This window comes from Chrysochloris asiatica, unplaced genomic scaffold, assembly GCF_000296735.1.
Source record: "Chrysochloris asiatica unplaced genomic scaffold, ChrAsi1.0 scaffold00261, whole genome shotgun sequence".
Classification (NCBI taxonomy): Eukaryota; Metazoa; Chordata; class Mammalia; order Afrosoricida; family Chrysochloridae; genus Chrysochloris; species Chrysochloris asiatica.
In genome coordinates, this window is record NW_006408779.1 from 490,525 (window position 1) to 501,820 (window position 11,296).

Consider the following 11,296-nt stretch of genomic DNA (forward strand, 5'->3'; position numbering starts at 1 on the left):
CTCATATGGATGCGAAAGCTGGACAGTGAATAAGTAAGATGGTAGAAGAATTGATGCCTTTGAGTTGTGGTGTTGGAGGAGAATACTGAAAGTTCCATGGGCTGCCAAAAGAACCAATAGATCCGTTTTGGAAGAAGCGCAGCCAGAGTGCTCCTTAGAGGCCAAGATGGCCAACTTGGTGTCTCTTACTTTGGGCATATTGTCAGGAGGGACCAGACACTGAAGAATGATATCATGTTTTGTGAGGTGTAGGGTCAGAGGAAAAGAGGAAGACCCCCAACGAGGTGGACTGGCCAAGTGGCAGCATCGATGGACTCCAGTGTGGCAACAATAGTGAGGTTGGCCCAGGATCGGGCAGTGTTTCATTTTGCTGTGCATACGGTCGCTATGGGTCAGTACCAACGCGATGGCACCTAACAACACCCCCTGCAATCGAGTCCTGGTGTGGCGCTGTGGGATAATTCACGGGACCACAAGGTTGGTTTGAACTACAAGGTCAGTGGTTCAAATTCACCAGTCGTTCCTCAAAAACCCGATCCAGAGGGGCAATGAGTTGGAACCGAATCGACAACACTTAATAACAACAACACTCCTGCTGTACAGCGTGGCTATGAGTCAGAACCGATTAGACCACACTTAACAACAACAACAACAACAGAACAAAAAACATTACTTAGATGGAGATTTCCCAGAGGACAAACTGACATGGAAAAGGTTGACCCTGAAGGTACAAAATGTGTGAGAGCACCCTGGGGAGATGCACTCATCTAACCCTCTTGGTAGAATCTACTCATATTGGTAGAAAGTCCAGTGGCGAGCGATCCCAGGGCTGCATACATAGAAAATGCTCAATGAAACGCGAACTGAATTGAACTTCTGTGAAGTCAGGTGTAAGATTGGGCTGGACTGTCACGGAAGTTTTGTGAAGGACGCGTGATCTCTCCACGTGAACAGTAAACAGCAGGGAGAACGTGGAAGGGACAGGGAGCTGTGCTTCCAATGGGGAACGTGCATCTGAGATATGCCAACAGGACTGGGTGTGGTGAGACAGAGAGACCCGGGAGCTGGTGTGTATCGGAGGGATGAGGGCTGACGTAGTAGGGTGGGCTGCACCGTGCTAGCCTCCTCTCCAGCTCCCCACAGGCAGGGAAGCCGTTCTGGCATCCCAGGACCCTGGTGTGTGGTCTGCAGTCTGACTGTTAACGGGAGGAGGGGTGTTCCCTGAGGGAGCAGCCCAGGTACATAAGTTGGAGTGTCTGGTCCAGAGCCAAGTGCCAGCAACCCGCTCCTGTCCCCAAGCAAATCCCCACACCACCTCCCAGCGAGAAGGCCAAAGAGCCCCTCTGCTTTGTTGTGTGTTGGGGGGTCTCTGGCTTCGGGGGCAGTGTGAGCAGTGTGGGGTGGGGGACCACTCGGATGGGCAGCAGCAATGCCACACAACAGTGGTCTTGGCAGAGTCTGGGGTCTTGGTGGAGTAGGGGCACTCAGCAGAATGGAGGGTCTCAGTGCGGTAGGGGGTCTTGGTGGGGTTGGGGGTCTCCGTGGAATTGGGGGTCTGTCTGGGGTCAGGGTTCTCGGCGGGGTCAGGGGTCAACTGGCCTTAATGGCGTCTTCATCCAAGGACCGGCACTGCACGGCCTCCATCAGCTCCGTCACGGTGCCGTCCTCATCCACCGCCACCACCTTCACCGGCACGGCCACAGTTTTCCCCGTGAGCACGGCTGTATTCAGGATCTCTGCCTCCTGGAAGAGGGAGCACAGCCCCGTCACACCCTGCGGAGCAGCCACAGACACACAGAGACACAGACACACAGATACACAGACTTACATGTACACACACAGAGCAGACATACAAACATACTTACAGACACACACACAGTCACACATTCACACAGCTACACACACACAGATACACAGAGACACAGATACACAGATACACAGACTTACATGTACACACACAGCGGAGACATACTAACCTACTTACAGACACACACAGTCACACATTCACACAGATACACACACTTACACATACACACAGACATAGAACATACATACTAACATACTTACAGACACAGAGATACACAAACACAAACAGAGACACACAGAGACACACACTTACATGTACACAGAAACAGTACATACTAACATACTTATAGACACACACAGACACAGAGATACACATACACAAACATAGACACATAGACATGCACATACAAACACACAGACATTCACACAGACCCAGAGACACGCACACATACAGACACACAGACACAGAACGCAGACACAGAGACACATGTGCATACACTCTCACACACACAGACAATGGCAGCAGTGACTGGAACCATCTGAATGGTGGGGACCCGGCAGCTACACTGCCTGTTCAGAGGGCTCTGAGCCATGTAGCCTGAAAGCTGTACTGCTATCCTAACCCCTGTTTGGAAGGTGGTGAATGTGACCTGCTGGGAAATTGTCTTCCTTTGCAGATGATACCCCTCTTGTGTGATGTCTTCTAAAAGAGGAAAGCAGACATAGAGACAGAGGGACAGACAGACGCCACCTGAAAATGAACTTGAAAGCCAGGATATGCCCAATACCATCTTCGCAGCCCAGCTCATGAGAGTCTTGGGTGGATTCCAACCGTGTCCCTCTGAGGACACATGTCGTCCCAGCAGTGTCCGAGTAGAACTGTGCTCCTCAGGCTTCTCAGTGGCTGAGTTTTTGGAAAGAGATCACCAGGTCTTTCTTACAAGGAGCCCTGAAAGGACTTGACCCTCCAATCTTTTGGTTAGCAGCTAAGTTTCTTACCTTTGTACACCAGGGCCTCCACTGTGTTCTAAGAGGGGCTTGACCTCACACTACCTTGAACTTCTCCTTTGTGTTTACACCGGCCTGGCCCATCCTAGAGAGAAAACTCGGGGTGCCTGGGTTAGGATGTCCTTACCTAACGTTTAGAGCCCGGATTGCAAAGATCCTTGTTGATTCGAGTTTCGTGTGGAATCTGAAATGCCTACTAGCAGTATGCAAGCAGAAGGCGCAGACGTTTTTCATATGAAAATGACATCACCCTTTTCCTTTGGTAACTTGTCATTGTTTTAAATCTCGTTTTCTCTTTTATAAGATGAGGCTCATTTTCTAAACTAACTCATAATGGTTTAACTTTTAGATAAGATACCTTTAAAGTTGTTCCGCACTGCCCCCCCCCTCCAACTTTTTAGTATTTTAATCCTAAAAGACAAAACTGCAGTTAGGAATATTCTTGAATTTCTAAAACCATAACGTCATTGTCTAAGCCCTGGTGGTGCAGTGGTTAAGCACTCTGCTAACCTAAAAGGTCATTGGTTCAAACCTACCCTTTCTCTCTGTGGGAGAAGAATGTGTCAGTCAGCCTCCAGAAAGATTTACAGCCTTGTACACCCCCCCTCTGGAAGGAGCTCTGGTAGCGTAGTGGTTATCAATCGGGCTGCGAACCACAAGGTCAGCAGTTCGAAACTACCAGCTGCTCCTGGTAGATGAGGCTTTCTGCTCCTGTAAAGATATATAGACTCGGAAACCCTGTTCAGGGTCACTATGGGTCGGAACCAACACCATGGCACATAACAACGCCCCCCCTCCCCCCCCAGCAGTTCTACCCTGTTCTACAGAGGTGGAATGGACTCGATCACTGTGAGTGTGGTTTGGTTTATAGATGAGACTTAAGAAGCAAGCCCTGGTGGCACAGTGATTAAGCACCCCACCATTAACCAAAACGTCAGTGGTTTGAACCCACTGCAGATGGGGCTGTCTGCTCCCGTAAAGGTCTACAGCACTGGGAACCGTCCTACTCGACGCTGCAGGCTCAGTGGGAGTCACGAGTGTGTTCATTCTTTCACCATGTGGTGTTCACTTTTCACTCACTTTTCACTCATTCTCTTCTGTGGGCTCTCACAAACATCTGATTTTATTTTGGGTGAAAACAGTACGAAAGCGAAGGGTCCTGAGCAGTGTGGACGTTACTACCTGTACCTCTGGGCCGACAGTGTCCAGGATGACGTTTCTATGGGAGAGGGTTTGATGAGAAGGACCTACAGGCATGGTGTGTTTTATCAGGCTTTGTGTTATCGCAGTTTGCAGACGCTGCACTTTGTACACATGGAAGGTTTGCAGCAACCCTGCATGGAGTCCGCCTATCAGTACAGTTTGTCCAGCAGCATGTGCTCCTTGGTGTCCCCACGTTGGTCACTGTCATGGTATTCCAGGCTTGCTCCACTTCATAGATGGCAGGAAAGTGTCAGAATCGCGTTTCTGTGCTCTGGGAAACCAGATGCATCCTGTGAGTTTGCTCGTTTCTGGGGATCTGGGCCCCGTTTGGGACATCTCTGAGGTCGCACTCCATAGGGGTGGTGGTGGTCCTGGGGTAAATGCTCTCCTTCCATGTGGGAGACCCAGGTTCCATTCCCGGCCAGTGCACTGCATGTGTACCCCCCACGCGTGGTAGGTGGAGGCTGCATACGGCTGTGATATGGCGCAGGTTTCAGAGGAGCTTCCCGGTTGAGGCGGATTAAGAAGAAGGTTCTGGGACACAAACCAGCCAATGAAACCCTTATGGACCACAACACTCCTTCCCTAATCATTCTTGAGGATCGTGCAGGGATGGACTTCGATTCCATGGTACGTGGTTCCTAGGGGACACTCAGCACCGAGATTGATAGCACCCCCTACAGGACACATGAGAACTACCCCACAGGGTTTCCCAGGCTGTTACCTTTATGGAGGAGTCTGGTGTGGTGTTGTAGGATCAGCACTAGACTGTGAACTGTAAGGTTGGTGCTTCAAACCCACCAGCTGCTCCTCAGTCACTATGAGTCAGAACCTGACTCAACACCACTTAACACCAACAGCAACAATGTCTACAGAAACAGAGTGCCTCATCTCTCTCCCATGGAGTGGCTGGTGGCTCTGAACCTCCCATGCTGCACTTAGCAGACCAGTGCTTAACCAGTGTGCCACCAGGGGCCTCATACTTTGTAAAGGGGCAGATTCATGCTTATGAGGAATAAAAGGAACAGACTGGAACTGGTGTTCTCACTTTGCCCCAATTCTAGGGACATGTCAGCCCCAACAAGACAAACCCAAAGACTCTGGGCATGTGCACATCTGGGTCCCCACAGATGAGAATGTGTACTATTGCCAAGCAGGATCCTGTGGGGGCCCAGCAGCTGAGCTCTCACTCGTGAAGCCTTCCATCGTGCACCCCCTGCTTTCCAGCGGCAGGCCCCTTCTCCCTCTCCTCCTCTGCTTTTCCAGCAGGGATGGCTGCAGCTGCCTTTCTGCCCTGGAGCTAGCTCGGCACAGCCCCTCAGAGCCCAGGCAGTGATGGCGGACCCATGCTCTCATAAGGAAGCTCTGTGTCAGCTCCTTCCATGAACCACGGTCCAGCTGCACACATGGCTTCCACTTCCTGGATGTTCTGTGCCCCTCAGATGGCCGTTCCTGACTGCCTGAGCCCTATAGAAATCACACAGGTGGGCAGCTCCAACACAGAGACATTTATTGTCTCACAGCTTTGTTGTTGGGAGGAGCCTTCAAGTGGATTCTGACTGACAGTGACCCCACGGACCACAGAAGGAAACATGGTCCGCTCCTGCGTCCACCTCACAACTGTCATGTTTGAGCCCAGTGCTGCGGCCACTGCGTCAGTCCATCTTGTTGGGGGCTCCTCTTTTTCACTGATCCTCCACTTTACCAAGCATGATGTCCTTCTCCAGAGACTGGATTTCCAAAGGGACTGTGGTAAGGTGAGAGGCAGTGTATGTATGTGCTTGGTAAGTCCCGTGGGGTTGGTTCCAATGCACAGCCACCCTCTATAGGGTTTCTGAGGTATCAGTATTTGCGGGAGCAGAAAGCCTCATCTTTCTCCCGTGGAGTGGCTAGTAGGCCACCGCCGATCTTTCATAGTGGCAGCAAGGGGCTCAGACATGACAAGTGGGTGTTGGAGGGCGGAGGACCGGGCCGTGCTCCGTTCTGTTGTATGCAGAATCACTATGACTCGGGACCGACTCGACAACACCTCATAATAACAAACGCAACCCTCACAGACTCCGCGCTACCTCTCAGGGCGGCTGAGTAGAGCAAACGTTTGCAATTACCTGGAGAAGGTGAGATTACCCAGTGGGAATGACTGACAAGAAGGTTGTGTTTCAGGCAGCTAGCTACCAGTGACACACATCCACACAACAGGCTCTGGCATTTCCCCCTGATGTTGAAGTAAAAAAAGCACATTTTGTTAAACCAATGAGATGGGCCGGCACAGTGGTTTAGTACATTCTGCTAAACCAATGAGATGGGCCGGCACAGTGGTTTAGTACATTCTGCTAAACCAATGAGATGGGCCGGCACAGTGGTTTAGGACATTCTGCTAAACCAATGAGATGGGCCGGCACAGTGGTTTAGAACATTCTGCTAAACCAATGAGATGGGCTGGCACAGTGGCAGCAGCATTGAACCCAAGCCCAACAACACTTGTGAAGATGGCACAGGACTAGACAGAGTGTCTCTCTATTGTACACAGTAAGGTCGTGATGAGTTGGAACCGGCCCTACAGCACCTAACAACAATAACAACGAAACCTACTAATTCTAGTCAATTAAAAAGGTGGAATATTGGCATTGTTTTCCCTTCTACTCTTCATTCCATCTCCCAGCAACATGAAGAAAGGACACCTTAAAACAATGCTTTGTCCAGAGCAAACTGAACGCTGGCAGATCATGCTGGAAGGGACCCAAGCAGTAGGATTTTGCATTTCATGGTAAAATAAACACCCAGCACCAACTGCTGTCACGGTGACCCGGAGTCATGGAGAACCCATTTGGGTCAGAGAATTGTCAATGGCTGCCACCACATTTGGGGCAGACACTCTGATGACACAGTGGGTTCAGCACTTGATTGCTAACTGAAAGGTCAATGGTTTGAATCCACCAGCTACTCCCTGGGAGGAAGATGAGGTTGTCTACTTCTGGGCAGTTCTACGCTGTGGTATGAGATCACTATGAGTTGGAACTGACGGACTCAACACAACAAAAATATGGAGTCCTGGTGTGGTGCTGGGGGCTAATGCGTCAGAATGCAAAAGTCGTTTGAACAAGGTCGGTGGTTCAAGCTCACCAGCTGCTCCTTGGAAGCCCTATACAGGGTAGCTATGGGTCGGAATGGACTCGACAGCATGTAACAACATCTCTCTCTCTCTCTCTCTCTCTCTATCTATCTATCTATCTACTTTTTTGTGTGTGTGACCTTAGAGGTGGGTTCCTGGTTAGGTTTGACTTGGCAGCCTTTTGGTGCATTACCTGGTTTCCTGCCCCAGGGACTCCAAAATAAACCTACACTGCCTAGCTAACAATGAATGTCTAGATCAGCTATGAAAAGCTTTACATCAAACTTTGATATTAAAACGTGAGAAAACAGACCCGGCTGATATGGGACGGGTGCGGAGCACTAAGAAAGGGCTGGCCAGTCTGACTGGGCACCTATGTGCATGCCAGGCAGGAGTGCCCCAGCTTGCGGCAGAGAAAGGGGGACCCTGGTTGTCAATTGTGCCACTGCAGCTAGCACAAGGGACCCTTTTGGTGAAACAGTTAAAGCATTTGGCTTCCAACCAAAAAGCAGTTGGTTCAAAGTCACCTGCCACCCCTTGGGAGAAAGACAAGGCTGTTACTGTGGGGACTGCTGTTGTTGCTATTAAGTGCCATTGAGTCAGTTCCGACTCATAGCTACCCTGTGTGGTGTTTCCAAGGAGCGGCTGGTGAGTTTGAACTGCTGACCTTGTGGTTCAAACTGACCTTGCGGTCCAGTGCTTTACTTACAGCGCCACACCAGGACTCCCTGTACAGATTCGAGCCTTGAAAACCCTAGAGGGCAGTTCTACCCTGTCCTGGGGTGCTGTGATGAGTCCGAATTCACTCAGCGGCAGGGGGCTGGTTGTTTGGTCTGGCCCTAATACATCAGTGGTCTGCCAGTGTGTCACCCTGTGGTGTCCTGCGTGCTGCTGGGATGCTGGTAGCTGTGTCACTGGGTCACCCACGGTGGACAGGCTTCAGCGGAGCTTCCAGACTGAGACTAGGGAGAAAGATCTGAGATCTGCCTTTAAAAATCAGCCATTGAAACCCCTGTGGATCACAAGATGGCACTGGAACTTCGCCTCTCTTGCTTTGGAGGCTGGTGTGTTTGGTGACAATTAGTGGCAGCAGGGGTGCAGGAGACCCTGGGTGAGATGAGTCCACATAAAGAAAGGAGAGACTGTGCCCCTGAATCTGCAGGGCCAGGCAGTGCTACCTTCTGCTGTATAAAGCAGGTCAGAGAGCCGTGACCTGTGGCTTCCAGTCCATGCATGTAGGGTCCAAAGTCAAACATGTTTCCGTGTGTCTCTGCGACCAGCACATGGCTGCAGGCAAGTTCTCCCAGGGACGCACTTGTCTTCGTTTCATTAGGGTGCCCAGGAGAACTGTGATGAGAAATCTTACTCCATCCACCCCACATTCTGATGCAGTCCCTCAGACCTCCTTATGTTGCCCAAACTCACAGAACACAGAGAAGGAATCCCCCAAGTCCTCTGAGGATGCCCCCCTGCTGCTTTCGTGGTGTGCAGGGACAAGAGCAGACTTAGTCAGGGAAGGGTTAGAGGGAGCAGACACCTAGAGACCTGGATGGAGGAACAAGAGTGTTGTTAAGCGCCACCAAGTAGACTCCGACTCATAGTGAATCTGTACAAGGTTTCCAAGGAGCAGCCGGTGGTTTGAACTGCCGACCTTGTGGTTCGCAGTGCAGTGCTTATCCTACAGGACTGATTGAGAAACAACCGATTCCCACTTTTGTGTTTTGTTTTAATAAAGGTTCTATGATTTTGTAGTGATCTTTTCAATCAAGGCATCATGAGTTGCATTATGAACGGTGAACAACAACAACCTCCTGACTGATACACAACAATTTACATCTTCATCTTCACAAACAATAACCAAGAGTTCCGGACAATCCGCCACTGCTCCTCTAGCTGGGAGAATGGACCTTCCTCTCTGGATACAAGCCCAGGCCTCTGCTGCAGGGGTTTAGGCTGAGTCAGCCCCACACCAGACTATTTTCTAAAGCAAGGCTCTTCCTGAATTTATTGTTGTAGCTGTGGCTAATTTCTTATATCTTTTTCAATTCACTTTCCAACAGAGGTCAATACTCTAATCAACGGATGCAGGATGTCACCCTGACCATGTATTTTACTTTCTTGGCCAAGGTCTGTTATTCCTGGCATCCCCACGATAAACAGGCAGCACTCCCACCATGATGGGCTATGGGATTTTCGTGTATACCACATTAATCGGCGGAGCTATTAGATGACCAGGGAAACACAGGATCTCATCAGCAATAATGCAGCACTGCCACAGATAACTTGGGCACTCCACGTGATGAGCGTGGAGGATCAGTCTCTTTGGCACCCAGATTACAAACACATTTATAAACCATAGTTTCTAAAGTACGGATAGCCTCCAGTTATGAACAAGATGTGTTCCCAAGGGTGGCTCTCAGTCAACTGCGTAGGTAAGCTGGAACAGGTGTACATGGTCCCTATTTAGCCTTACTTTAGTGCCAGTAAACAGGAGCCCTGCTGATGCTGTGGGCTAGGTGCTGGGCTGAAACCCACCAGCCACTCTTCAGGAGAAAAGATGAAGCATTCTGTTCCCCTAAAGATTCACAGTCTCAGAGACTCTAGGAGTAGGTCCACCTGTCCTGTCGGGTTGTTATGAATTGGAATGGAATGGATGCCACTATGTGGGTTTCAGTGAAAGAAAAGGCTCCAAATCTTTTCAGTGATGTAAAAGTGGTGTGTGCAACAAGCGATGGTAAAATTGTGATGGCGGATGTGTTGTGAGTATGGATGGTCACTCCAGGGCTTTGAACCAGTTCTTCCTACTTCAGGCAGGACCCAAGCACCAGAATGGACCAGAACTTGCAGTAGGAAAGGGGCAGCCTGCTAGACACTCACTCTCCATCTTAGAAGATAAGGGCAGTGTACATGTTGCATAGCAACCAAATGTCTTGAATGGCAGAGTTGTAAACAATAGTGCCCAGCTCAAAGACAGCAGCCAACCTCGCTGCTCTGAACGTGTGTTGCTCTCCGCAGCACAGACAAAGGTCCAGTCTCCTGCATCAGGCGCCCAAAAGATCTCAGTACGCCTCTTCCCAGTCTCCCATTCTGTGTGAGTCCCCGTTCAGGTTAGTGTTTTGCTTCATCCACATTAAAAAATTCAAGTCTGTTGTGATTTTGCTTCAACGGCATGAATGCAGCAGTTCTAACTCACTAGACGTCTTGCTTCAGTGGTATCAAAGTGTGGCCCAATTTACACAGCATTAAAGGGCAAGGAGGAGTTGTCCAGGATTCAGACATTCGTCACCCAGGGAGAGTCTGCATACTGGCTCCTGGGCTTAATGGCTCAGACGTGGTGTGGAGAATGACTGCAGTTCAGCAGACACTCCGGAATATAAAATCATCTGTCCACCCACAGGGAAGCACCAAGATATTATACGGCAGGGTCTATAGGAAGCGGGCAGGTCCATGGAAGCAGCAGTCAGGAAATCAAATGACATACTGCTTTGGGCAAATCTGCTCTTTAAAGTTTAGAAAAGCAAAGATGTCACTTTGAGGATTAAGGTGTGCCTGGCCCAAGTCATGACCCTTTCAATCTGCTCATACACATGTGAGAAACAGACAGTGGAAAACAAGACAGAAGTAGAAATGATGCAATCTAATTATGGTGTTGGTGAAGAATATTGACTCTACCCTGGACTTTCAAGAGAAAGAACAACTCCATCTGGGAAGAAGTACAGCTGAATGTTACTTACAAGGCAGGATGGTGAGACTTTGTCTCACATACTTTAGATATGTTATATGCAGGAGGACGTTGGGCTTGGTAAAGTGGAGAGTCAGCGAAAAAGAGGAAGACCCCCCCAATGAGATGGGCAGACACAGCGGCTGCCAACAGTGGTATGAAGCTGACGATGGTGCAAGACTAAGCAGCTCTTACTTCTGTTGTACACAACACTATGCCAGAGCCAACACAACAAATTCTCATAACAGCAACAACTGTGGTACTGGCCACAAGCACAGAGTATACCATGGACTACATATACTACTGAGGAAACTACAGACAACAGATCAGTCTTAGAAGAAATATAACCAGAATGTCCCTGAGAAGCAAGAATGCTGAGGCTTTGGCTCTCTTTAGACACAGCAGCAGCAACACCAGCATCACCATCAACACCAGCATCACCATCA

At 49.8% G+C, this 11,296-nt stretch overlaps 1 protein-coding gene across 1 annotated transcript in view; it reads right to left on the reverse strand.

Moving 5' to 3' along the window:
- Positions 1–11,296, reverse strand: part of TMEM132D (transmembrane protein 132D) — a 745,873-nt gene that overhangs the window by 86,174 nt on the left and 648,403 nt on the right. Inside the window, exon 6 of the mRNA XM_006874079.1 lies at positions 1,600–1,743. Coding sequence (XP_006874141.1) covers positions 1,600–1,743 — 144 coding nt within the window. The remainder of the gene's footprint in view (positions 1–1,599; positions 1,744–11,296) is intronic.